The 25,046-nt window shown below is 36.6% G+C and overlaps 1 protein-coding gene across 3 annotated transcripts in view; it reads left to right on the forward strand.

Annotated features, from left to right (window-relative positions):
• The window catches only part of TPP2 (tripeptidyl peptidase II), an 83,416-nt gene that overhangs the window by 39,052 nt on the left and 19,318 nt on the right, over nucleotides 1-25,046 (forward strand). For 2 of the 3 annotated variants that reach the window (XM_011933854.1, XM_011933852.1), the window contains exons 12-24: nucleotides 767-882; nucleotides 1,715-1,883; nucleotides 2,562-2,719; nucleotides 3,721-3,797; nucleotides 5,750-5,856; nucleotides 8,698-8,852; nucleotides 10,029-10,145; nucleotides 10,383-10,483; nucleotides 11,759-11,855; nucleotides 12,642-12,779; nucleotides 14,193-14,437; nucleotides 14,698-14,776; nucleotides 22,436-22,587. In XM_011933854.1, the coding sequence (XP_011789244.1) occupies nucleotides 767-882; nucleotides 1,715-1,883; nucleotides 2,562-2,719; nucleotides 3,721-3,797; nucleotides 5,750-5,856; nucleotides 8,698-8,852; nucleotides 10,029-10,145; nucleotides 10,383-10,483; nucleotides 11,759-11,855; nucleotides 12,642-12,779; nucleotides 14,193-14,437; nucleotides 14,698-14,776; nucleotides 22,436-22,587 (1,711 nt within the window). Of the gene's footprint in view, nucleotides 1-766; nucleotides 883-1,714; nucleotides 1,884-2,561; nucleotides 2,720-3,720; nucleotides 3,798-5,749; nucleotides 5,857-8,697; nucleotides 8,853-10,028; nucleotides 10,146-10,382; nucleotides 10,484-11,758; nucleotides 11,856-12,641; nucleotides 12,780-14,192; nucleotides 14,438-14,697; nucleotides 14,777-16,657; nucleotides 16,697-22,435; nucleotides 22,588-25,046 lie in introns of all 3 variants that reach the window. The other variant, XM_011933853.1, reaches the window with a different exon arrangement.

Here is a 25,046-nt window from a genome sequence, read left to right on the forward strand (position 1 = left end):
TAGAAGTCCTTTCTGCCATGTTGTGGCCTTGAAGACTCCTGTACATTCTCTAAGAGGTGGCTCATATGTCAGTTCCTCTGATGGAGCTTCACCTTTTTTGGATTCTCACAAAACTGGTCATTTCCTTGATTTGCTGTTTTAAGTTCATAGTGTTTCCATGCTTGCGTTGTGTCTGACAGTATCATCAATGTGTAGATGTTTGATGAGCTCTGGAGAGGACAAGAATGATACAGCACTCATCTTACGAATTGGTGGCCTCCATATTCTTCCCATAACACAGTAATTCCCAACCTGGCTGTACCCTAGAATCATCTGAGAGGTGTTTAATAAATAGCAATCTCTGGGACAGTCCTCAGATTCTGATTTTATTGGTCTGTCTTGAGACCTCAGCATCTTTTTTGCTTGAGTTCCCCTGGGGCTTATAACGCCAACAGCCATCTTGTTTAGTTTAACCCAGCAGTGTTTTAAAGAAAATGTCATTCACATGCCTTTAGGTATCTGCTTTGTACATTTCTATTACACTACAAAACCCACACCAGAGTCTCTGCCCACCACATAATGAGAACACGTGATTTTTGTGGAATGAAACCTTCATATGATGAAAGCAGTTTGAGTCAGACTGTTTAGTTCAGGTCTTCAAAAAAGATTTTAAAATGAGTGTTAAAACACAAGACATTAAAACCAGAGAGTCTACAGGTGATCATACTGATAGGAGGCTAAGGTTTCAGATAGTGCTACACTACTTGTTTTTGTTTCTTAATTTTAGGTCTGAAAGCTAATAACATTGACTACACAGTTCATTCAGTCAGAAGAGCTCTAGAAAACACTGCAGTGAAGGCTGACAATATAGAAGTATTTGCTCAAGGACATGGTATTATTCAGGTATTGTTACCTATATGAAAAATGGGTTGTAAAGTATCATTAAGATAATATCTGGCCGGGCGTGGTGGCTCAAGCCTGTAATCCCAGCACTTTGGGAGGCCGAGACGGGCGGATCACGAGGTCAGGAGATCGAGACCATCCTGGCTAACACGGTGAAACCCCGTCTCTACAAAAAAATACAAAAAACTAGCCAGGCGAGGTGGCGGGCGCCTGTAGTCCCAGCTACTTGGGAGGCTGAGGCAGGAGAATGGCGTGAACTCGAGAGGAGGAGCTTGCAGTGAGCTGAGATCCGGCCACTGCACTCCAGCCTGAGTGACAGAGCAAGACTCCATCTCAAAAAAAAAAAAAAGATAATATCTTAGGTATTATTGGGTAATATTTCATTTTATAACAGTGATTCAGTGTATCTGAATTATAGATTATATGGCCATATAACTATAAGCAAAAAGGATACACAAACAAATTTTGTAGTTAAGACAAATCTATTGCACTAAGATCAGGAAATGTAATAGATGGAGGCCATGTAGAGGTTAGAAATTCAAAGCAAAGAAATCAAGGTCAAAAACTGTCCAATCATAATGGCATAGGGATTAGTTCCTAAATTTGGTCACTTGAGAATAACAGTGTGAATAGGGTGGAGTGGAAGATGTGACTGGTATTGTTTCTAAAAATGTAGAATTATTCTCTTAGTTGGGGTACCAGGTAGTTTTGAGAAGTGAATATAAACACTAACTTTTTGTTTTACAACTGAAATCAAATTGATTGGTAATTTGCAACAAAATATTTTTTGACCCAGCCGTTGATATCTTACCATGTATATTCTTTTCACTAGGTTGATAAAGCCTATGACTACCTCGTTCAGAATACATCATTTGCTAATAAATTAGGTTTTACTGTTACTGTTGGAAATAACCGTGGCATCTACCTCCGAGATCCTGTTCAGGTGGCTGCACCTTCAGATCATGGCGTTGGCATTGAACCTGTATTTCCAGAGAACACAGGTCAGTAATAGGCTGGCAGTAAGCTGAAGTATTTGCATTTGCTATTTGAATGAGTGGTATCATAATAAAGAATTGCTGTTTGGGCCAGTGTTATGAAGAGAATCCGTGAATTGCCAGTATGATTATTTTAAATCTTATAGTCATAAGAGAAAATATTAGAGCAATTTGGGGTCCTTGTACAATGGCAATTTAGTTAGCATCTTAAACTACCAAAGAAAACAGTAGAATGAGCCTCAGTGACCCACAGCTTTATTAAATTGTGGATGATAAAACATCAAATTCCTTTTCCACTTTACCTGTTTAGGTATAAGAGAGAGCTTTCAGTTGAAGAATGAGAAGTAGAAGTACTCTAGGAGAATTGCAGCTTGATTAGGTGTGAACAAAAATAGTCATCACTATTATCTGGCTGTCTTCATTTCAGTTGAATACTATTACCTGTGTACAGTAATGAAAACATTCACTTCAACTCTTTATTTTAAGGTCATACCAGTGCTTGGTGAAAGTATAAATGAATCATGAGTAATCTGTAAGGAAGATTGTTTGACTGTTTTATTTAAGCTGTGTTTTGGATGCGTTTTACCGCCAACCAAACTAAGTCGCTAAATTTATTTGGGAAGATGTAACATTTTTAAAAGGAAAAAAATGCTCATCTTTAATTTTTGGTCTTTTTCGTGCCAGAAAACTCTGAAAAAATATCCCTTCAGCTTCATTTAGCTCTGACTTCAAATTCATCCTGGGTTCAGTGTCCTAGCCATTTGGAACTCATGAATCAATGTAGACACATAAACATACGTGTGGATCCCAGGGGCTTAAGAGAAGGATTGCATTATACAGAGGTATTGATGTATCTTCAATTTTACTTTCTTCACTCTTTAAAATATTTAAAAGGTTAAAAAAAAATCCAAAGTATTTTTGCAATGTATTGCTTTCTTGCTAAGAAATAACTAGACCTATCCACCTGCCGGGTTATGCAGTTCTTCTGGTGTGTCTATATTCATTTAAGCAGTGAAGTTTCTGAAGAATATCTTTTGTCCTTGTATGAATAAGTAAAAGGAAAGAAGAGGTACAGCAGAACCTTTCAATTAGGTCTTCCTCTAACTGGTCTTTTGTCAGCTACACAAAGCTGCAGTTACTTCTTCTTGTTGTTTGTTGTTGTTGTTTTAAGAGACAGAGTCTTGCTCTGTTGCCCAGGCTGGAGTACAGTGGTGTGATCGTAGTTCACTGCAGCCTTGAACTCTTGGGCTCAAGGGATACTCCCACCTTAGCCTCCTAAGTAGCTAGGACTAGTGGTGTGCACCACCAAGCCTGGCTAAATTTTTTTGTTTTTGTAGAGATGGGCTCTCTCTATGTTGCCCAGGCTTGTCTTGAACTCTTGGCCTCAAGTGATCCTCCTGCCTTGGCTTCCCAGAGCATTGGGATTACAGGTGTGAACCACCACACCCAGCTAGTTATACCTTTTAGTACTCAGATGAAGAAAGCATCTGTTAAACAAATAGTTGTAAACCAGGCATAGAATAGTATCACAACAGTATCTCCACATCTGAAGTTATCTCTACTACTAGTTTGAGCTGATTTTCAGTTGGGAGTAATTAAAATGCACTTACTTTGTACTTGATGTCTCCTTTTCCCATTTGAACTAGTCAAATGTTGCTATACATTTATTTGGGCTGTTTGCTATTAATTATGTGACCTAGTGTCAGGAAACTGGTGTCAACCTGTGGTTAAGACCTTGACATATTAAGAGTAGATTGATTTATTCTGTCAATAGTTTAGACCTCTTCCTCCTCTTTTAAATGTTTGTTTATGGATACTGAAACTTACCAATTCTTTTTTCAAGGTATGTGGCTATGATATAGCATCCCCTAACGCAGGTCCGCTCTTCCGAGTTCCCATCACTGCAGTTATAGCAGCCAAGTAAGTAACAGGTTACTCACAGCTTACTGTTACTTCTAAGATTTTAATGGCTATTCATGGAGTCTTGTGAACTTTTAAGGGTTCACTAATACAGAACCAGGTAATGGGGATTTTGTCTTAGTTCTGCTCCCATTTTTAGGTGTCATGTAGTCAGCCATGCTGTCTCTTGTGCACTCTGAGAGTAACTGATGGCACCTGGCATCTCCCCTGCCTCTGCATCAAAACTGTTTCCACCAGAGTCGCTCTGAGCTCTGCGTTGCCCAGTTCAGAGGCTAACTCAGTCTTATCTGACCTGATCCCACTGCAGTATTTGGTAATATTACTTCATTCCCCTCCATTCCTGTCCTTTTTGTCTCCTTCATGTTTGGGATTTACTCTCTTCTCTTAATGCTCCCACTTTTCTAGTTATCTACTGTAGAAACAGAAGTTAAGAAACTCTTAACTTTCCATCTTATTCCCCGGGAACCAAGGAAAAAATCAGCAGATTATATTACTTCCTGCTTAAAATATATCGGTGGCACCTCCAAGGATCAAGTTCAAGCTCCTTAAAATAGCAGAGACTCTCCCTCACAGTTATAGCTGTAGCCAGTGTTTCCCGCCTTTCCGTACACAAATTACACATTTTGGCCAATTCACTGATTTTGGCACTCCAGGTTTCTAAGAATTTGTGCATGTGCACAGCTGATAACTTGGTTTCAGTTTCCTGTCTCTTCAGTTAATGACCAGGTACATTCCTGGTCATCCCTGGGTGAAGGGAGTACCTTCTTTCTGCTTCGTGGCACATTTTACATGCCCCTGAACAGACGTTAGCCAATCTTTTGTAATTTTTTATTTAACTTACACTATTTGACTGTGAGCCCACTGAAGGCACAGGGACTACTGTTACACAGGATGTATGAAATAAATTATCGAGTGGATGAAGGTGAGATTGGGATTGTGAGAGTACTGGAAGCCAAGTGGAAATTCTAAACTAACAGTTCTGTTAGTTACTCTGGTAAATATTAAGTATGCAACAGATATCTAGATGCCCATGAGAAACAGGACGAAATTGAGGAGAATAAATTTAAAAAGTGGTGTACACATGGGAAAATTGTGCAGCAGTTAAATTCTCAGCCGTATATTCCCTCAAAGTCCAGTAGTAATTTAGACAAGGTAATATGTAAGACCTTCAGGAGTCAGCTGCCACGCGATCTCCTTCAGGAAGCTTCCCAGGCTCCCTAACTCTTCCTGTCTATCTGGAGCATCTTATGTTAAATGTCTCTGATGATGATTCTTTCCATGCTAGACTGTCTAGGGTAAAGAATCATATTTTCTTCTTTGTTACCTTTTCCAGCTCCTAATAACAGGGCCTTATGTGTAGTAGGCACTCATTTAACTGTCCTACTGACAAGAATTTGTCTCTAGCATAAGATTTGTTTCCATGGTGGGTAGTTATGAATTTAAACTTTGTTTCATTGATTTGTTACAAAAATGCTTTGAAAGTAGTCTGCCTTTTCTTTACTATTTTACATCATGGGAGTGTTTTGAAGCTACAGGAGGAGCTTAATTTGACATTAGTCTCATAGCTATAATATCAGTGACATAAAACTTTGTCATTGATTTTAATATCTAGGACTCACTGTAGCTTGGAATCTGATAATTGGAAAATTCTGTGAATGTTGTAGAATGCCTTTAACAAAAAAGAGAATGCTTTTTTAATAGTATGTGTGAATGTATCTTAAAAATTATAAAATAGACCAAAAATAGAATCATCTATACTCTGCTATTCAGAGGTTATCTCTGCTAACCTACTGCAGAAATTGAATATTGTACATACTGTTTTGTAACCAGCTTCTAAGTCCCTGTGTTTATTTCTAATGAATTGGATAAATTTTGCATTTATCCAATAAAATCCAGAGTATCTGTGGTCTTATAATAAATATATACATTTAATTATTTTTATTAATTTTCAGAGTAAATGAATCATCACATTACGATCTAGCCTTTACAGATGTACACTTTAAACCTGGCCAAATTCGAAGGCATTTTATTGAGGTTCCTGAGGGTGCAACATGGGCTGGTAGGTAAAATTAAAATCCACGTGACCACTTATCTCTGTTTACATTCTAATGACTATAGCTATATGAAGTTCATTTATCTGTAACATGTATTTCCCTGGTACTAATGGTACTAATATATATGTATTTGGGCACCTTAGACTTTCTGTAAAGTTCAAAACGTTTTTAAGATCTAGTAATATTTTGCATTGGCCCATACAGAAAATTAAGGCATCTTAAGATGTTTTTAATATTTAAGGTTTGAGCTTAGTTTAGAATAATGCCTTATCTGGTAATAATTTTTTTTTTTTTTTTTTGAGTTGGAGTCTCACTCTGTTGCCAGGCTGGAGTGCAGTGGCATGATCTCGGCTCACTGCAAACTCTACCTCCCTGGTTCAAACGATTCTTCTTCCTCAGCCTCCCAAGTAGCTTGGACTAATAGGCGCGCGCCACCGCGCCCGGCTAATTTTTGTGTTTTTAGTAGAGACGAGGTTTCACCATGTTGACCAGGGTGGTCTCGATCTCTTCACCTCATGAGACACCCGCCTCGTCCTCCCAAAGTGCTGGGATTACAGGCATGAGCCACTGTGCCCGGCCTAATTTTTAAAATACTACAAATCATTTTAAACAATGCAGCGTTGCTTAAACCTCAAACTGTTAAACTCTTAGAATTTTAGAAATAGAGCTTTTAATCTTTGGAGCTCTGTTTATGAGAGATTTTCACTTCAGTGCCTCCAAAATTTTGAGAGTAAATGATTGCCTAACACAAAGCTCTGGAATTAACATGTTATAGTCCTGTGAGAGTGCTCATGTCATTCTTTTATACAAGACCTGTGGGTATACCATATTTTCCTTCACAAGTTATATGTCCTAAATTTACAATTTAACAGTCAGTATGGAGGGGTGTGTCAGTTGTCAGAGCTCACTCACTTTGATAGAAGGAAGCAAATATGGGCAGTCAAGCAAGTGTCACCCAATTTAAATTAGTAGCCAGCACTGTTGATACTTCTTGGATTTGGTCCCTCTGCTAAGCACTTTACAGAGATTATCTTGTCTAGTCCCATCAGAACCCTATCAGGTAGATAGGTGTCGTTAGTAAAAATGGCTTGTATTTTACTCAGGAGTGTGTTTTTTGTACTTGTATGAAAGTACAAATATATTTACATCTGAGACTTTATTGAAAATACAATATTGATACCACACATGTATGACCTCGTTTGGGAATAACTGGTTGTATTTGGTTCCCCATACCATCTTGTGGTCATCTATCTGTATGCAGTCCATCTGTTTGTTACCTGGTATCACAGGAAATACAAGACTTTCCTTACTTTATGTAACTAGGTAAGGGCAAAATAATAGCAAAAGCTGAGGGCTAAAGCAATGAATTGAACAGTACCCAATATTGCCTGTTAATTTGCATACTGGGTTATAATGGAGCTATTGCAGCATCGAGAGGCTTCTAAGGATAATCAGGGGTTGTACTAGACTCATTCATTAAGCATATTTTTCTGTACCATCTGTGTGCCAGGCCCTTTTCAACGGGCTAAGGTGGTGAGCTACTTAGACAAGGACCCTGCTTCCAGAGGCCTTAAGAGCATCTAGTCCAAGACATTGTAGTTAAGAGAACTGGATTAGAGGGAGACAGCACAGAGTAGCGGCAAGGCCATGGGCTTTGGAAATTGAGAAGTCTGGGTTTGGATCCACACTCTGCCATACACTAATGGTTACCTGAAGGCAGGTTTCTAAATTTTCTGAACTTCTGTTTCAACTATAAATATAGTTGTTAGTCTGTTGTAAGGATCAGGGATTTTATAGAGTACTTGGTACATAGCTTGTCTTCGTTGGGATTTCGCTCACACTTGACAGTACTTCTAGGGAGTGGACTCAGAGTTGCTGTGTTCAACATTTCTGGGATACCATTCTCATAGGGCCCCTTGGAGTTGTACAGCTCCAGGCTCTGGTAACCTGTGCACTAGTAAATTAAAGAATACAAATCTATAATACTGAATTGGGTATTTGTTTAGTGATAAATGGCACTGATTTATGATTGGTTTAGGTCGGTATTGAAAAGAATTTATTTTTTGAATAAAAATTATCCAGTAATCTAGAATGCAAGTAGTTCAGAGCATTTAACAGTCTTAGTTTTATTTCAAATAATTAGAAATATTGTCATAACACTAGATTTTGTATTCTCAGCAACTGACTAGGTCCTGAGAGCTCTGTGCCCACTTGGTTTTATGAGCCACGGGATTGCGCCTTGCTTCATTTCCCTTGAATTAGCTTGGGTATTCTTTAGAGAAGCTGCCAATCTGGCATTGCGGTGATCTTGGCTTACCTCCAGCGCTGCCTCAGAGTAAAGTTAAGCATGTGTAGTCCTGCCAGGCTTTGTAGAAGCACACAGCACAGAAGTAGACCAAGAAGAGAGATTAGGAAAAGTTATCAATGAGGGATTGAGGCATGATAACAAATAGAGGTTTCCAAAAATATAACCTACCTACCTTTATCTGGAATTGATTGGTTTGCAGCTAAAACGAGGAGGGATTTTAAAAGGTACCCGATTAATATAACTGTGTATGCATCTATGGACAGCCTGCTGTTTCCAGGTGTTTGTAGCATCATGGTGGTGGTTCATTTTAATACCAGTTTCTTTCTTTCCCATAGAAAATCTACTCCTCTAACTTTATTAATATTTTATTGATTCTTTGTTTTTATGGAAATATGCAGATTTGAGTGTATCATTTTATTTTTGATTCCTATTAATTCCCTACATGGGAATTATTCCCTAAGTGGGCATTATTAAAGCCACTTATGTCAATTTTAGGTCTTGTAAGTTTAAAGCTTTGCTTCTTTCTTTCTTATTTTAGAAGTGACAGTGTGTTCGTGTTCTTCTGAGGTATCAGCAAAGTTTGTTCTTCATGCAGTCCAGCTTGTGAAGCAAAGAGCATATCGAAGCCATGAATTCTATAAGTTTTGTTCTCTTCCAGAGAAAGGAACACTGACTGAAGCTTTTCCTGTCCTAGTAAGTTTAACTACAGTTTATAATCCTAAAACAATTTATTTGCCTTTTTGGTATGGGCTAAGACTAAGTATTTGCATTTGATTTTATATTTTGTATTTAGCACATTGGGATATTTTTTAATGCCAAAAAAAATGAAGTAGGAAGATAGAAAATCTAATTAGGGTACTTGAAATCAGGTTGGAGGTAATTATCTCTGTAATTCTTGAATAGTTTAATCAAAGAAACATACTAGTCTGGTAGATTCTGGTGTCTTGTAGTTTGGACCCTGATTTAGATTATTCTTTGTTGTACAGTAGATTAATTTCTTTAAGACTTGTTTGCATGTCACTTAAGTTAGTTTATTAATGCTGTGTTGTTAAGAAGCTATAAGGCTAATTTGCATTAGAGGAAGACTGCTACTGCTTCATGTCTAAGTTATCTCAAATGATGGCAGCACTGCATTCTTATCTGTGGTGTTGGAAATGATGACTAGTCTTTCTTCCACAGAAGGTGAAAGTACTGATGTTCTTCCTTCAACTCGCTCCTTTGTGTTTTCAGTTGGTTGTGGGATTTTCGCAGTATCTCTTTGTTTCTGGTTACTTTTCATTTGTGTTCTTCCATGGATCAGTGTTGCATGATTCATCTTTTTAAACTTTTAAATTCACTGATAGCTAGAAAACGTACTTTACAACTCAATGCTAAGAGCAATTTTTTTTTTCTTTTCTTATCTTTGTTTTTTAACAGGGAGAAAGATGTAAATGACCGTAATGTCATTTTGTTTTCATTGCCAGGCAGCTGTGAGCCCAAACTCAACTGTGCCTATTGAGTATGCCTTACAAAGTTGTAGTATCTTTCTTGTGGCATTATACTTGATTATTTTTCTTTTGGTCCTAATTTTTTATTTCACTTTGAAGTCATCAAATCACATTTGCTTTATTATATGTGCTTTCAGAAGCTGCCTAGGATCTTTTATGACAAGAAGCATAGGGTTATGAGTATTTAAATACTTGCACCACATCTTTGCAAATATACATGCAAATTATTTGTCTAACTCTTAGCATAGCTGTTCAAATTTTTGAGTTTTCTTGCTACAAATAGGAAAAGTTTGAAAACATGGAATTGCTCTGAGACAGCTAGTATTTATATTCTGTAATTTGAGAAAAATAAGAGATACATTTTATTTACTTTTATTTGCAGGGTGGAAAAGCAATTGAATTTTGCATTGCTCGTTGGTGGGCAAGTCTCAGTGATGTCAACATTGATTATACCATTTCTTTCCATGGGATAGTGTGTACTGCTCCTCAGTTAAACATTGTAAGTTCCATAACATTTTCATGATTTTTAATGTCAGTTACTTGTGTTATTGGAGAGTAATTTCATTGGTTAGATTTAAACTTTAATGAGGGGAAATTACCTGTGGTTCTGAAGATAACAGTAGGCTTTGTGTGTGGGTACTTATAAACTTTATATTGGACACGTTTATTTTAGGTACAAAATATTGCTTATTTTTCATAAAGTTTGAGAAAGTAATTTGACAAATATCCTTTGTAGCATGCGTCGGAAGGAATCAACCGTTTTGATGTTCAGTCCTCCTTGAAATATGAAGATCTGGCTCCCTGCATAACTTTAAAGAACTGGGTCCAAACACTACGGTATCATTCAATGTTTTAGGGACTACAAATATTGAATAGAGATTGGGGGGATCTCTTACACTGTGATAAAAGAGCCTTTCTTTAAACCCACCTGCATGCTAGAGGTGAGAATTTTATCCTTGCCGATCTCTGCAAGGCAGCCCCAGTATCAGCTTCCAACCTCACTGTCCCACCTGACCAGCAAAGTCAAAGATGGTGGGTAGCCGATCCCTGTCATGACTAGTTAGGATCAGTGGACATTCACCTTTTTATTTCTTGCCGTAAAATAGCAAGTTAACATTCTCTCTGATATTATTTTGTGAGTTCTAGTGCAATCATTTGTAGAAACTGCAATACTGAAATTTTTATTGAATGGTAGAAACTTAAGTACTGTAGCCTGCTGTTTGTGCCTCAGCACCTCCCCTTACAAAAGCAGGGCGCTGTGACCTGTGTGCACATACTCACAGTGTTATAAAGATACCTGGTTGCTGTTGTTTAATCTGACCTTAACTCATCGGCATGCAGCCTAGTCATAAGTGCATTAAAATAACCATTTAGGGACAATAGTCGGTGACATGGTAATGTCTAAAGATACACCGCTTCCTAGAATTATCAATAAAAATTAAAACATCCAGCTTTTGAAGATAGATCCAATTTATATCATCCTAATGTTGTTTTCCTAAATCTAAAAAATTGGAGCTAAATTTAAAGGAGTAGATTATGTTTCACTGACATTTTAAACTATATTTAAAACGTGCTCTTCAATGTCAGTTTTCTCCTTTATAAAATCTGTATGTTAGCAGCTTCCTTCAGAGGACTACTAAAAATATGAAATACCATTCCCTCGGCCAGGAGGAGGGCTGAGTGTGGCCCCTGCTATCTGGTGAGCAGCAGGGATCTGGGGAGGTCTGTGCTATGCACAACACAGTACTGTCAATAGTTTGCACAAGGGGTACAAATCAGAACCTGTCTTACAGCACTTTTAGTTGTCACCCTAGTGTTGGGATTTGGTTGTGTTAAGAGCTATTTGTTGGTATTTGAAAATGTTTTTGCCATGAAAAGATTGCCTTTGTAATATTTATTGCAAAATTTAAACTGTATGTATTGATATGATTCAATCAAAGAATTATGTAAGTTAATGGTTAAAATATTATAGAGTATACTGAAAAGGATAGCTCTCAGGAAGGTTCATCTGTCACTTTTTGCAATATGTTACAGATTTTGTTGCTTATGATTTTATTTGTCTGTTTCAATGAACTCTTGAATCAAACCAGTTATGTAGTTTCCTCATTACAGCCCAGTGAGTGCAAAAACAAAACCTTTAGGATCAAGAGATGTTTTGCCAAATAACCGTCAACTTTATGAGATGGTCCTGACATACAACTTTCATCAAGTAAGTGTTTGCCTAGTAAAGGATGAACTTTTGTGTTTTATTTATGATTCATAAAATCAAAAATGGAAGGACAGTGTATATGGTGTATATATATAAAACAGAATCAAGTGATTAACACTGGTTAATTTGGAATTACTCTTTAGGAAATTATAATTTGTAATTAAATGCCATTCAGTCGTAAAGTCACAAAACGTAATTGAGTGGTGACCTAACCTTGAGCCTTAGTTGATAAAATCACTGATCACTGTCCATCTGACCCAGGGATGATTAGAAGTCTCAGAAATACCATCTGTCTTCTGATGATGGTGCTGGGCCTGATTGCTTTCTGTGAAGAAGGCACTGGAACAGGAGAAGATCAGAGTAGCTCCCAGGTGGAATGGGTGGCGGAAGTAATGGAGGCCAGTGTAAATGCTGGATCAATGAGATTTCAATAAAACTATTGCTGAAACACACATCAGTTTGGTTATAATGTTAGGGAAATGAATTGGTTTCAATGAGTTTTCAGATTTCAGTTTTATAAAGTAATTAGAGGTCCTGAAATATGTATATATTGCTTTATTAATGAATACACATAGCCAGGTGTGTGTTTTCAGAAGTTTGTAAGAGAGCAGTGACTTTTATAAGTGCCAAAATACTATGTGTTCTATTGTTCTATGTTTTCAAAATTTTTTGCCACAAGTACTTTTCATTTTTAAATGAAAAAGTCTCATGTCAATAAAAATATTAAAAATTTGTATCAAATTATATGCAAATCATGCAAAGTAATCTTTTTTTTTTTTTAAATAGCCCAAGAGTGGGGAAGTAACTCCAAGCTGCCCACTACTTTGTGAACTATTATATGAATCTGAATTTGACAGCCAACTGTGGATTATTTTTGACCAGAACAAAAGACAAATGGGTTCAGGTGATGCCTATCCACATCAGGTATAAAATACAGAAGCTCATTCCTGAACTAACAAAATCCTGGTTTCTTGTTATGGTAACGTTCATACTTTAAAAAAAGAAAATGATAGCTTTGCATTTAGTACTTTCACAAACCACAAGAGCCTGTTGTTTGGTGTAGTTGGTGAGGAACAGATTGTGTCAACTCTTTCACCGTGTAGTTGCGCTGAATTAGAGGAGGACAAAGGTGAAGCTTGCCACATTGGCCAGCATAACTTTTGGTATGTGTAGTGTTTCTCCTTCCTATACACTGATTCTGCCTATCTGAAGGTAGATCAAAGCATACATCAAAGATATGTGAACCTCTTGAAATGATCCTAAGTCTGAGAGGGCTAAAGAGAGCACTGCAGCGGTGGCCACGTGTCTTCAGTTCATTTGTACTTTTAAATTTGCTACGTCACTGGACAACTCTGTAATGAGCACTTACTACATACCAGGCACTATGCTTTGTGCTGTTTTATTGAAGAGAAAAATCACATAATTTATAGATATTTTATCCCTTAGAGATTACTGCAAAGAAATGAGACATTTCCTGTAACATGTATAATTTTATGCTGACAAATGAAAATAATTTATGGAGATTTTTTTCAATTCGTTGTTAAAGGAATGGTATCTATTTTCCTCAAAGCAAGTAGCAGTCACATCTCCTTACAGAATGGCCTACTGCAGTGCTATTACTTTGGTTACTTTTTAAATCTCAGAAAAAGTGGCTGACACAGGATACAGCGTCTCATCCTCTTGAACCTGTTAACTGGGTAATAAACTTGTATTCCTTGATCTCTATTGGTTTCCTGTTTGTTTCAAGTCTGTAATAAAGGAGTGACATTTTGGTTGTAATTTGAAGATCAGCTGGGCATGGTGGCACATGCCTGTGATCCCATCTACTCAGGAAGCTGAGATGGGAGGATCGCTTGAGCCCTGGAGCTCTACGCTATGGTGCAGTATGATTGCACCAGTTAATAGCCACTGCACTTCAGCCTGGGCAACATAGTGAGTCCCCCTCTCTAAGAGTAAATAAGGATTACCAGCAGTCATAAGTTACGTGTGTGTGTGTGTGTGTGTGTGTGTGTGTGTATTTGTCTTAGATATTCTGTGGTGCCCCAATTTTGCTAATGTTTTTGGAAAGAATAAGGGCTTTGAAGTCAGACCTGACTCCAGCTCTCTTATACTTTACTCTGTGTGATGTTAGGCAAGTCACTTGATGTCCCTGGTCCTGTCTGCTCACCGGCATACTAGGGACTTTGTGTGTATATGAAAGTCTGGATAGTGCCTTGCACTGTACCTCACATATTATAAGCAGGTCTGTGAATGGTAACTTTCACTGTATCCTCTTTCAGTGATTTCCGTTGACTTGGTTACACTTAACTTTTCCCAAATGTTGTTTTTCTTTTTCAGTATTCTTTGAAACTGGAGAAAGGAGATTATACAATTCGACTGCAAATTCGCCATGAGCAAATCAGTGATTTGGAACGCCTTAAAGACCTTCCATTTATTGTTTCTCATAGATTGTCTAATACCTTGAGCTTAGATATTCATGAAAATCATAGTTTTGCACTTCTAGGGAAGAAGAAATCGAGCAACTTGACATTACCACCCAAATATAACCAGCCATTCTTTGTTACTTCCTTACCTGACGATAAGTAAGTGATAACATTGCTTATGCTTACTGCCCATCTTATACACTGTAGTACTTTTAATGTAAGTTTATGACATCTAGGCTAAATTTGGAGTATGTTGTCTTTTTTTTTTTTTTGGCTGAAGTCATTTCTTCCTTTGATTTTTGAAGTCTTAGCTATGGGAATGAATTCAATGTGGAATTGTTTTCATGTTTTTCTCCTTACTTGTCTTTGTGAAACTTTCTCTTTTGTTGCTTTTTTTCTCTTTGAATTCTCTCGTTTAGAATACCTAAAGGGGCAGGACCTGGATGCTATCTTGCAGGATCCTTAACATTGTCAAAGACTGAACTAGGAAAGAAAGCTGTAAGTATTGGTTTTTTAAACACTGAAATTACCTATTACAAAATTTCCATTTCTTTAAAGATAAGAATTAATTCTACATTTCAGAATGGGTGAAAGAGAAGATAAAATGGGTAAAAGAGAAGATACTCTTGGGAAAAAAATTTTAATCCTTTTTTCCCAGGTTACTAGTGAAGGTCAGTTAATATTTAGTTGTCCTTTAAAATGTATCCTACTTTTGAAATATTTAGGCTTGTTTTCCACAAGCCAGCAGTACTCAGGCCCTGAACTTGTCTTACCTCCTGTGGCTAATACACTTGAACTTCCCGTGAAACACATAAATACAAATCAAAATTGGCTTTAAAAAATACGATGTTTAGGATTAGAACATGTTATAGAAATGTAACCAATATAAGATTATGGACATAAGAATAAATCAGATTATCTTGGGGTGCTTTTAAAAAGTAGTCAGAACAATTATTACTCTAAAACATGTGTCTTCACACTTCTACAGACCTTTCTCATTGGAATTTCACATGGTTAAGTAGGAAAATATGAGATACTTCCTTTGGTATTACTTTTTAATTTCAAAATGATGCTTTTTGTTAGAAATTTGTTTCTTATTGTTGTTTAGAGATAAACGTTACAATTTTACAAGTACCTACCTGTTTTTGTTTTTTCCTTCTGTGTTTTCATTAAAAATGTGTTATGAGAATGGTGTTTATATAGATCTATCACCTTTTGTCATAAAAATCATTTTTGCTCAATGCCAGTAAAAGTTGTCATTCTTAACAGTTTTGTATCTCTCTTTACTATTACTTCTTACAGAGCTGAGTAAGCCTTCTACATAAATGCTGTTATCAAAATGAGTAGATCTCATATATCTTAAGAATTATATTTATTTCTTGCCAGTATTGAATCAAAGGGCATTTATTTACTGTCATTGAAGCATAATTGGGGAAGTTTGTGCTTAGAAAAAGTTGCCTACCCTGACATTTCTTGGGTCTCTTTTCAGTTTATACTGTTTATACATACATACTTCAGTATAATTTGAAGTAAATCAATAGTTAATGATTTGCAATTAATACAGGCACTGATTTAAGAAACCCTGGTAGTCTTTTTTGTAGATTTCATTTCACAGGAAGCATAGCTGCTTCAGCTATTGGGCTTCAGCTGTGAATTTTCATTCAGATGACAGATGACACTTCTGAAGAGTCTGTTTACTTGTGAAGAGTATAACAGAAAAGCATTATTAGTAAAATAGTGGGCTTTTAGCAATTCAGAAATAGTTACTACTTCCCAGCTATATTGTTTTAGAAGACAATTGTGAAATTAAATTACAAATATGTGATGTTAACTATGGTAGCTCTTTATCAAGGGAGACTTTCCCGGGAGAAGGCAGTAACTTAAAGCTGTTGAGTTCATAGTAACTTCCATCACATTGTTTATGTAAGCTTTTCTCAGTGGTTTAGCATTTCTTGTTTTTTGGTAGTTGGGAAGGTAACTTTTACTTCACTTTGACTTTCACAGTAACTTTCTTGCTTTTTACAGGAATGCATAGGCTGTGGGGTTGTTGTGGTACCCTTTAATCAGATTAGACCATCAACTAAATTTACTATTTTAAGAAATGCTTTCATAAGTAATGGATTTTGATCTACTAAATTTTTCAGTAAGAAGTTGACACATACTCTTAGTAATAACATATTTGAGTACTTTTTCTTATTTAAGAAATGAAAGTGGCAATGTTGCTTTCTTTAAAAGCGTGCCATCTTGATCACAGACCTGAGCCTTCTAAGTGGTGTGACACAGGTGGAACATAAACTGAAAGACAATTAGACAGAGGTTCTGTCTCCATCCTGTGTAGATTATGCATGTTTTCTTACAGAATGTCGTTCTAACTCCCAGGGGCAGTCTGCAGCAAAACGACAAGGAAAATTTAAAAAGGTACTGATTGTCGGTTCTTAAAAAAGATGTCTTAAAGCCTTGTTTGCATATTAAACTTTTTTTGTCACTATTTTTTTTTTAAATAAGTCTCCCTTAGTTTCCTTTCTTTGCATTCTGAAGTATAGTGCTCTTAGCTCTACTTATAAGCATTGTTGACATACTGCTTTTCTAAAGGGTTTTTTTTCCCCCACCATAAATTCCTGGAAGACTCATTTTCTCTGTGTATACAGAAATTTTAATGCTATTCATTTCTTGCTACAGATATGATAACAAGTAACAATATTTGAAATTTTTCATGTTTACAATTTTACAGAGAGATGGATATGATATTTTTTTTTTAGCCATACAAGCTAAAGCACTTAATTATTTCTAAAGTCTAAAAGCACTTTTAAATTGGGTGATTTGATTAATAAAATATTGCAGCTTTTTAAAGTGAACTTCATTCCCTGCTCTTGTATCCATTCTGGTTCTGAAAGAACAGAAACAAGAAAGAGCGATGGACGTAGCAGGAACAGAAATAAGGACTGTTCACTGACAATTAAAGCTTACGCTAAGACCACAAACAGATTTTAAGGCCAAACAGATTTTAAGGCCATCGCTACTAAGTGGTCTGATCAGCCTCTCTGCAGCATATTAAGCAATCTTCGATTTACTGCTGGGGCAGATTTAACTCAGAAAAGAAAATTTCTGCTATAAATATATTTTAGGGCCAGGCACAGTGACTTATGCCTATAATTCCAGCACTTTGGGAAGCCAAGTTGGGCAGATCCCTTAAGCTCAGGGGTTTGAAACCAGCCTGGGCAACATGGTGAAACCCTATCTCTACAAAAAAATAACAAAAATTAGCCAGGCGTGGTGGCACACAGTTATAGTCCCAGCTACTCTATGGGAGGCTGAGGTGGAAAGATCGCTTGAGCCTGGGAGGCGGAGGATGCAGTGAGCTGAGATTGCACCACTGCACTCCAGTCTGGGCAACAGAGTGAGACCCTGTCTCAAAACAAAACAAACATATATATATGTGTGTTTGTGTGTGTGTGTGTGTGTGTGTGTGTGTGTATGTATGAAAGGGACTGCATATTTAATACACTTTCTGGTGAAGACCTGCTACATTCAGCATTTTCATGATTTCCTTTTAAACAGAAAGAATTACAGTGGGAAAATCAGTAATGTCTTAATGTATAAACAAAAGATAACTTTATATTTCTTATTTCATAGTGATATGGAACTGGGGAATCACCATTCTATAAACAGCTTAAATTCCTTTATTAAAATGTCTTCTGAAATGTCCATATTATTACATAATAGTAAATAATTTGTCCAAACAAAATACAGATAACTAGGAATCATCTTTCTGGAGAAAGATCTAAAGATCAGTATTTCTCACCTGGGTGTCTTGACCGATTTGGGGGCCACGTAATGGGATAAAAACAACATTTTTTTAAAAATAGAAAATGTCAGTTCATCAGACTCATAAAATTGTAATTTCATTTTATGTATTAATGTGTATATCTTTAGGACATTGTGAAAATAGTTTGCAAGTCACTGCTTTAGAGAACAAGGAAAAGGTACTCTAGGAATCTATTAAAAATAGAAGGCACTTATCACGAAGGCCATAGCAATTATTTTTCTTATTTTAGTTGACCTTTTGCAAGTTTTGGTAGATTTTGTTTGAATTAGGTTGTATAGTTAAGAAAACATTGAATGAATAGAAAGGCATTTACTTGATGATTAGTAAAGCTTCATTTGAAGAACTTAGCAGCTAGAGTTATCTCTGCTTCTTCCTTTCTGTCTTCAATGCAAGTACACAATAAAGCTCTTATTTTAGAAATAGTTAGTATTACAGTTTTATAGTCACATTACGAAGAAAAAAATACATGTACGATTCCCGGTTGATGAAGATAAGTAGCATTTTGTATATAATTCTTAATAGATTTTTTCTCTGGGTTTCAGTGACTTGATTTGAAAAAGTATGTCACCCTTTTTAAAATTCCTTGCAAAATGCAATAATATACTTTTTTTTTTAAAGAGTCTCACTCTATACTCCAGGCTAGATTATAGTGGCACAATCGTAGCTCACTGTTGCCTCCAGCTCCTGGGCTCAAGCGGTCTTCCCACCTCAGCCTCCCTGGAGTGGCTGAGACTACAGGCATGTGCCACTATGCCTGGCTAATTTTTACTTTTCGTAGAGAGAGGTCTTATTGCCCAAGGTGGTCTAAAACTCCTGGCCTCGGACGATCCTACTGGCTCAGCCTCCCAAAGTGCTGGAATTACAGACATGAGCCACTGCACCCAGCCTGAATATTGTCACTTTTAACAGATCATAAATAGCACTCAAATATGATATACATCTTTAAAATGGTTTATGTGAAACTTTTAAAATTTTGAATATTCAGTTACTAATAATTTTAAGAACTAAAGAAATTGCTATTTGGAACCACAATTTAACTTACAGTGCATTGTGTTGCCCAGAGAGTAGTTATTGGTTTGGCGGGTGAGTTTGACTTTCTGAATAACACTGTTCAGTTTGAACACTGTTGAAATACTTCCTGAATAGCTGGAATGCTTTTTTTCTAAACTCAACCATTAAATACATACTGTAGAGAAATTTTCATAGCATTTCTGCTCTGAAGATTCTTCTTGACTGTCTCTTTAAACCATAATCAAGATTTCTCAAGATTAAAGGTACAAAATTATTTCTATTAAATTGATACTATGTTAACCCCTTGAGAATTGTCATAAAAATATTAATATTGGCACAAAGAAGAAATTATTGTGATACAGCAAGTGACAAATAGCACCATTTTTCTTTTGATTATAAATTAAAACTACCAGGTTTATAATTTTTACTAATAAAAAAATTCCCTGTCCTGAAACATCTTGTAGGATTACACTAACTTTTATAGTTAATTTGATATATTTAATACGTAAAATGCTGATTACAAAACCTTGATTTTTGTTTCCCTGAGATAATTCATCATAAACTTTGTCTCTTTTTTTCTTTTAATGATAGTTTGAGGTTACTAGGATATCTTCTTTCCTACTTTTGATAGGTCTTTGTTAGAGTTAATTGTAAATCCTAAATTAATTTTAAAGATGGCTCATTTTTTTTTTTTTTTTGAAAACGAAGCTTACTCTGTCGCCCAGGCTGGAGTGCAGTGGCCAGATCTCAGCTCACTGCAAGCTCCGCCTCCTGGGTTTACGCCATTCTCCTGAAGATGGCTCATTTTAAATTCAATTATCTTTTCTCTCTTCTGTACTAAAACAATAGCAAATATCTCCGAGTCTGAGGAGGAAGTGCCTCACAACATATAGGCTGCCTCCCTAAGAGCAGCAGACCTCTCTCCCTGATACGGCAAGGAGGTGCGGGAAGCTCAGGGAGAAAGACTGGAGACCGCTCATTCTAGCACACTAGATGGCAAAGAAGCTCAATTCCATGGAAAAATGGAGCTATATTAACAGAAAGTAAATATTGGAGGCCACTTAGCCCCTTCAATTCCTAGATGTGTTGTCTTTACTGTACTGATGACACTGATGCAGTCTGTTTTCATAAGAACTTGCTGGTAGAAGATCAGCTCAGATTTTGCGCTTACCTTGGCTTTGCTCAGGGCAGTGCCTGCCCGGAGAGTGAACCTTGAGAAGGAGAGGAGAAGGACAGGCAGCTGGGTCCTGAAAGACTAGCCCAAGCAGTAGACCTGTTTCCTTTTCCCAGTCTCATGTTTCACATAAGGACTTTGTTTACAGGTTCTGGCTCCCTGACTTCAGAGGGAGAATGACAGCCAGTGGCTACAAATGGATTTATATGGTTATCTGACATCAAAGTGGTTTTCTGTGCTTTAAATGAATCAGTATGGAGATAGCAGTTATTATTTTGTGTTGGAATACTATTAGAACTACAACCATAGTTCCTGGTGTTTACTGTTACATCATTTTATACCCTGAAATTGTGTTTATTTGTGAAAATTGTTAAAATGGGAATATTTGTGTAGTATATGCTCCTAAACATCCTATTTATGGGGAGGTGGGGACTTGCAATATTATTTTTTTACTCAACCAGAGTAAAGCTTTTTCAGTGAATGTCTTTTTGGTAACATTTGTTTCAATTTTATGAACTTTGTTAATTAAAATGAATATAGTATTTTAATTTAGCACCATTTTAAATACAAACCCAAAGATAGAAATTGAGGAACTGACTTAATAAATAATAACTTAATTAAGGACACCCAGTTATTGTGCCAAAAACAAATCTAGCAGGTATAACATGTGATTTCATTTCCCAAATAATGCTTTACCTTTCACAAGTCAAGATTTATCTGTGAATAAAATAAATACAGTTACTCTCCATTTCTCTGCTGCTGTCTTCAAAGCAAAACTTCTCAAAAGACCTACAGACATGTTGACTTCCATTCTCTTTTCATCTCTGTCTTCTCTGGCCTGGACTGTTCTGCTGTCCCCTGACACTGTTCTTGTCCAAGGGGGTCAGCACGCTCTGTGCTGCCAGGTTTTCAGTTCCTTCCTACTTCATCATACACTGCCTCTCAGCTAGGTGGGCAGTTGATCATTTTCCTTCTTGCTGGTTTTTCCTCAAGGCTTCCATGATCCCAGGTGCTTTTTGTTTTCCCTTTCTCACTTACAGAGCTGCTTTTTCCATTCTCCATCCCTAACCTTATTCATCTACATATTTTTCAGCATTGTCGGCAAACGCATTGGTTCTACCTTTAAAGAGCTCGAATCTGTTCATTTTCTCCAATTTTGTTTTTAGTCTAAGGCGCTGCATAGGGTTTCCTAGGTTTGTTTCCTAACTTGTTGTTTTCCTGCCTCCACATTTACCCTCTATAATCTATTTTGTAAATAGAATACAAACCAAAATTTTCATCCATACAGGAACTAGAGTCATTAAACAAAAAGCAGAAATCTTTAATCATGTCACCGTCTTTTGCAAAACTCTTCTGGTATGCTTCTTAGTGCACTTAGAATACTATATATAGTATTTTTTCTTTTCTTTTTTAAACCATATTCTCTCAAGCCCTACTTAAGTTGGCTGCTGCCTGCTTTCTCAGAAGATGCAGCTGTGCTTGCTTTATACCCAGCTCAGGTCTTTACACTTGCTCATCTTCTCCTTGTTCATTTAGGGTCGTTTGCGTAAGATGTTACCTCTTCAGAGTGGCTTTCCGTAGCCATTTTGTGTACATCGGCTCCCCCTTGTTACCTGACAGTCACTCTATCCTTTTATTCTGTTTTGTTTTCTTCGTATCAGATGTCAGCATCTGATCTGTTCTTTACCTATTCGAGCATTACCTGGCACATCGCGGGGACTCAGTAAGTCCTGTTGGTTTAATGAAGGTGTAAATGTCCCCTTAAATTTACTTAGAGGATCTTTTTTTACTTTGAACTTATTTCATCCCCTTCTCAGATTTAAAATGTGAAAGGTTAGTGTACTTTTGTCATCTGTCTGCCAAGTAAAGCCAAGAATACCAAAGATACTCAAATGGAGAAAAGTGTGTTCTTATCTCTTTTATTTTAAAGGAGATACTTGAATTATCAGTACTCAGCATCAGTTTGTGAGAATATTACTGTGACCAGAGATTGGAATTTTTGGTGTATTGTGACCCTTAGAATCTAGAATACAGTGTAGTACAACTCAGGTGCAGCCCATGTTACATGACATGTAGCTATTGAAGATGATTTTGACATATGTAAAATTAAGCATATTTATCTAAGAATCTCTCTCCACATTCGTAGGATGTAATCCCTGTTCATTACTACTTAATACCTCCACCAACAAAGACTAAGAACGGCAGCAAAGATAAGGAAAAAGATTCAGAAAAAGAGAAAGATTTGAAAGAAGAGTTTACTGAAGCGTTACGAGATCTTAAAATTCAGTGGATGACAAAGTAGGTTTTTAAATGTATTTTAATTCTTTAAATGTTTAGTTCTATTTTCCCAACTATAACAATATTGTGTATATATACATAGACCGTATTTTAAAATGTTGACAGCAGATGGTAGGATTATAGGTGCTTTTAAATTTTCCTCTTTTTATATAAATGTGTAATTTATTTAAATTATAAATTTGTAATTTTGTAATTAAATGTTTTAATTTTTATTTTAATCACTCTAATTTGTTCTTGGAAGATAATTATATTGGAAAGTATAAAAAAGAAAAATCACTTTTGCCCACAATTCATAAATAGTCATTGTCCTCATATTATTTTTTTCCTCTGTGTTTGTACATGTAGCAGTGTGAATAAAATTAGTTCCCATTTTTCAGTTACTTTTTTATTGTGATTTAACAGCCCTATGAAACACCGTTTGTAGTGTCTGTGTTGTATGTGGTTCTATGGATGCAACATAATCTATTTAAACGTTTTATTTTGCATATATATATTTATAGCTTTTCTTCCTGATGCTGTGATAAACATTTTTATACATAAAGGTGATTTTTTAAAATTTCCATCATATGGCATCGTAAAAGTAAAAATCGTCTTGCTATATTTTGCCAAATTGCTTTCTGAGATGAGTATAATAATTTACACTCATCTAGCCATGTATGTGTGCTACTACACAATGCAAAAACGGGCCATTACTGCTGTCTTAAATTACATCTCTAGTTATTATTAAAGGAGAGCTTTTTAGATGGTATCGTTCATTATTAGTGTAGCTTCTGACAGTTGAGCATATTCTTCACCTTTTTTTCCTATTCAGACATTAGATGTTTCTGGTTTATTAAAACTTTTTACATAAAAGATATTAATGCTTTTCTGCACTTGCCACAGATTTTACTCTAGTTTACTCTTTGACTTTGGGCTTACTTTTTACTTGAAATTTATTCTATGTAGTCAAGTCAGTTGCTTTTTCCATCTGTTGTGCAATATTTCTTTTACTGCTGATATTTTATGGGAATCCTCTTTAGCTGATTATGTATGCATCCTTGCAGTTACATGGTTTTAGAGGGAATAGAAGTCATCATGATGTGAAAATATTTCCCAGAGATTGATCCATTGTAATGTCAGTTCACATGCAAATATACCTTTCCCACTTAAAACTAAGTTGTATCTCCACTGGAAGTCAAAGTCTTCAGGTCTGTCTGTGCCTGATTTTAGGATGTCGTAAACAGTTGACAATACAATATAAATTCTTCAAAAGTGAAATTGCAGAGATTGTCTTCTGGCATGACAGCCTGAGGAGACCCATGATGCTGGTCCCCAGTAAAACTAGTGAAAATTATTTAAAAACAAAACAAAACAACTTTTAAAAGCCCCTGGAAATGGTCCAAAGGACATACAGCAAATGAAGAAACATCTATTCAAAAATACCTACAAAAATTGGGTAAGAAAAGCAAGAGTCTGTGATATTTGAGCAAAGACCACTGCCTCCCCTTCCTCTCCCAGTTCAGTGAGCCAGAAACTTTACTTCCGATCTTGCCTTCAGGAGCTCCAGCTCCTGGGGGAGGAAAGGCTTTCCTCCTTGGAGAAGCAGGATGTCATCATTTCTCATCCTGACCTACTGCCAGTTGCAGCGGCTCAGTTCTAGCTGAGTGCTGTCAAGAGGTGGGGACTCTCTTCTTCTGCTAACCCTTACTTGTAAAGTACTGTTGGGAACACTGGGGCCCTGATGTCCAGGAGGCTGTGGTTCCATACCACACGAGGCAAGCTGAGAAGACCACAGGAGAGTGCTGAGCTCCTTAAGTGGGCGTGTGACTCAAAGAAAAACATGCCATTCTTCCACTCCCTCTTCCAGAGCTTGGACTTAGTGATTTTGCCAGTGGGGCCTAAGGAGTTCATAAAACTGACAGCTCCTAATTTCTTCCTGAAGGAATTGACTTCATTTGCAACAGAAGATAGAGAAGTCCATGTGCCTAAGGGTTCTCTCAAAAACGGGGAAAAAAGGAATGAAAAAAAATGAACAGAGCAGAGCCTCAGAGAAATGTGGGATACCATTGGTGCACCAAAATCCATGGAACACGAGTACCGGGAGAACAGAGAGAAAGCAAAAATATATCCAGTGAAATAATGGCTGGAAACACCCCATATTTATTGAAAGATATTAACCTACATATCCAGGGAACTCAATGAACTCAAAGTAAATAGAAAGAAATCCACAAATAGACATAGCATGTTAAAAATACTGAAAGTCAAAGATAAGGAGAAGATCTTGAAAGGAGCAAGACAAAAACTCCTCATCACTTATAAGGAAATACTAGTAAGGTTAACAACTGACTTCTGAGCAGAAACAGTAGAGGTCAGATAGCAGTGGGATTCTGAGTGCTCAAAAATCTCAACCAATGATCCTATATCCAGCAAAACTATCCTTTAAAAATGAAATAAAAAATTCCCAGGTAAACCAGAGAATT

The sequence above is a fragment of the Colobus angolensis genome, unplaced genomic scaffold, assembly GCF_000951035.1.
Source record: "Colobus angolensis palliatus isolate OR3802 unplaced genomic scaffold, Cang.pa_1.0 Scaffold13, whole genome shotgun sequence".
NCBI classification, from domain to species: domain Eukaryota; kingdom Metazoa; phylum Chordata; class Mammalia; order Primates; family Cercopithecidae; genus Colobus; species Colobus angolensis.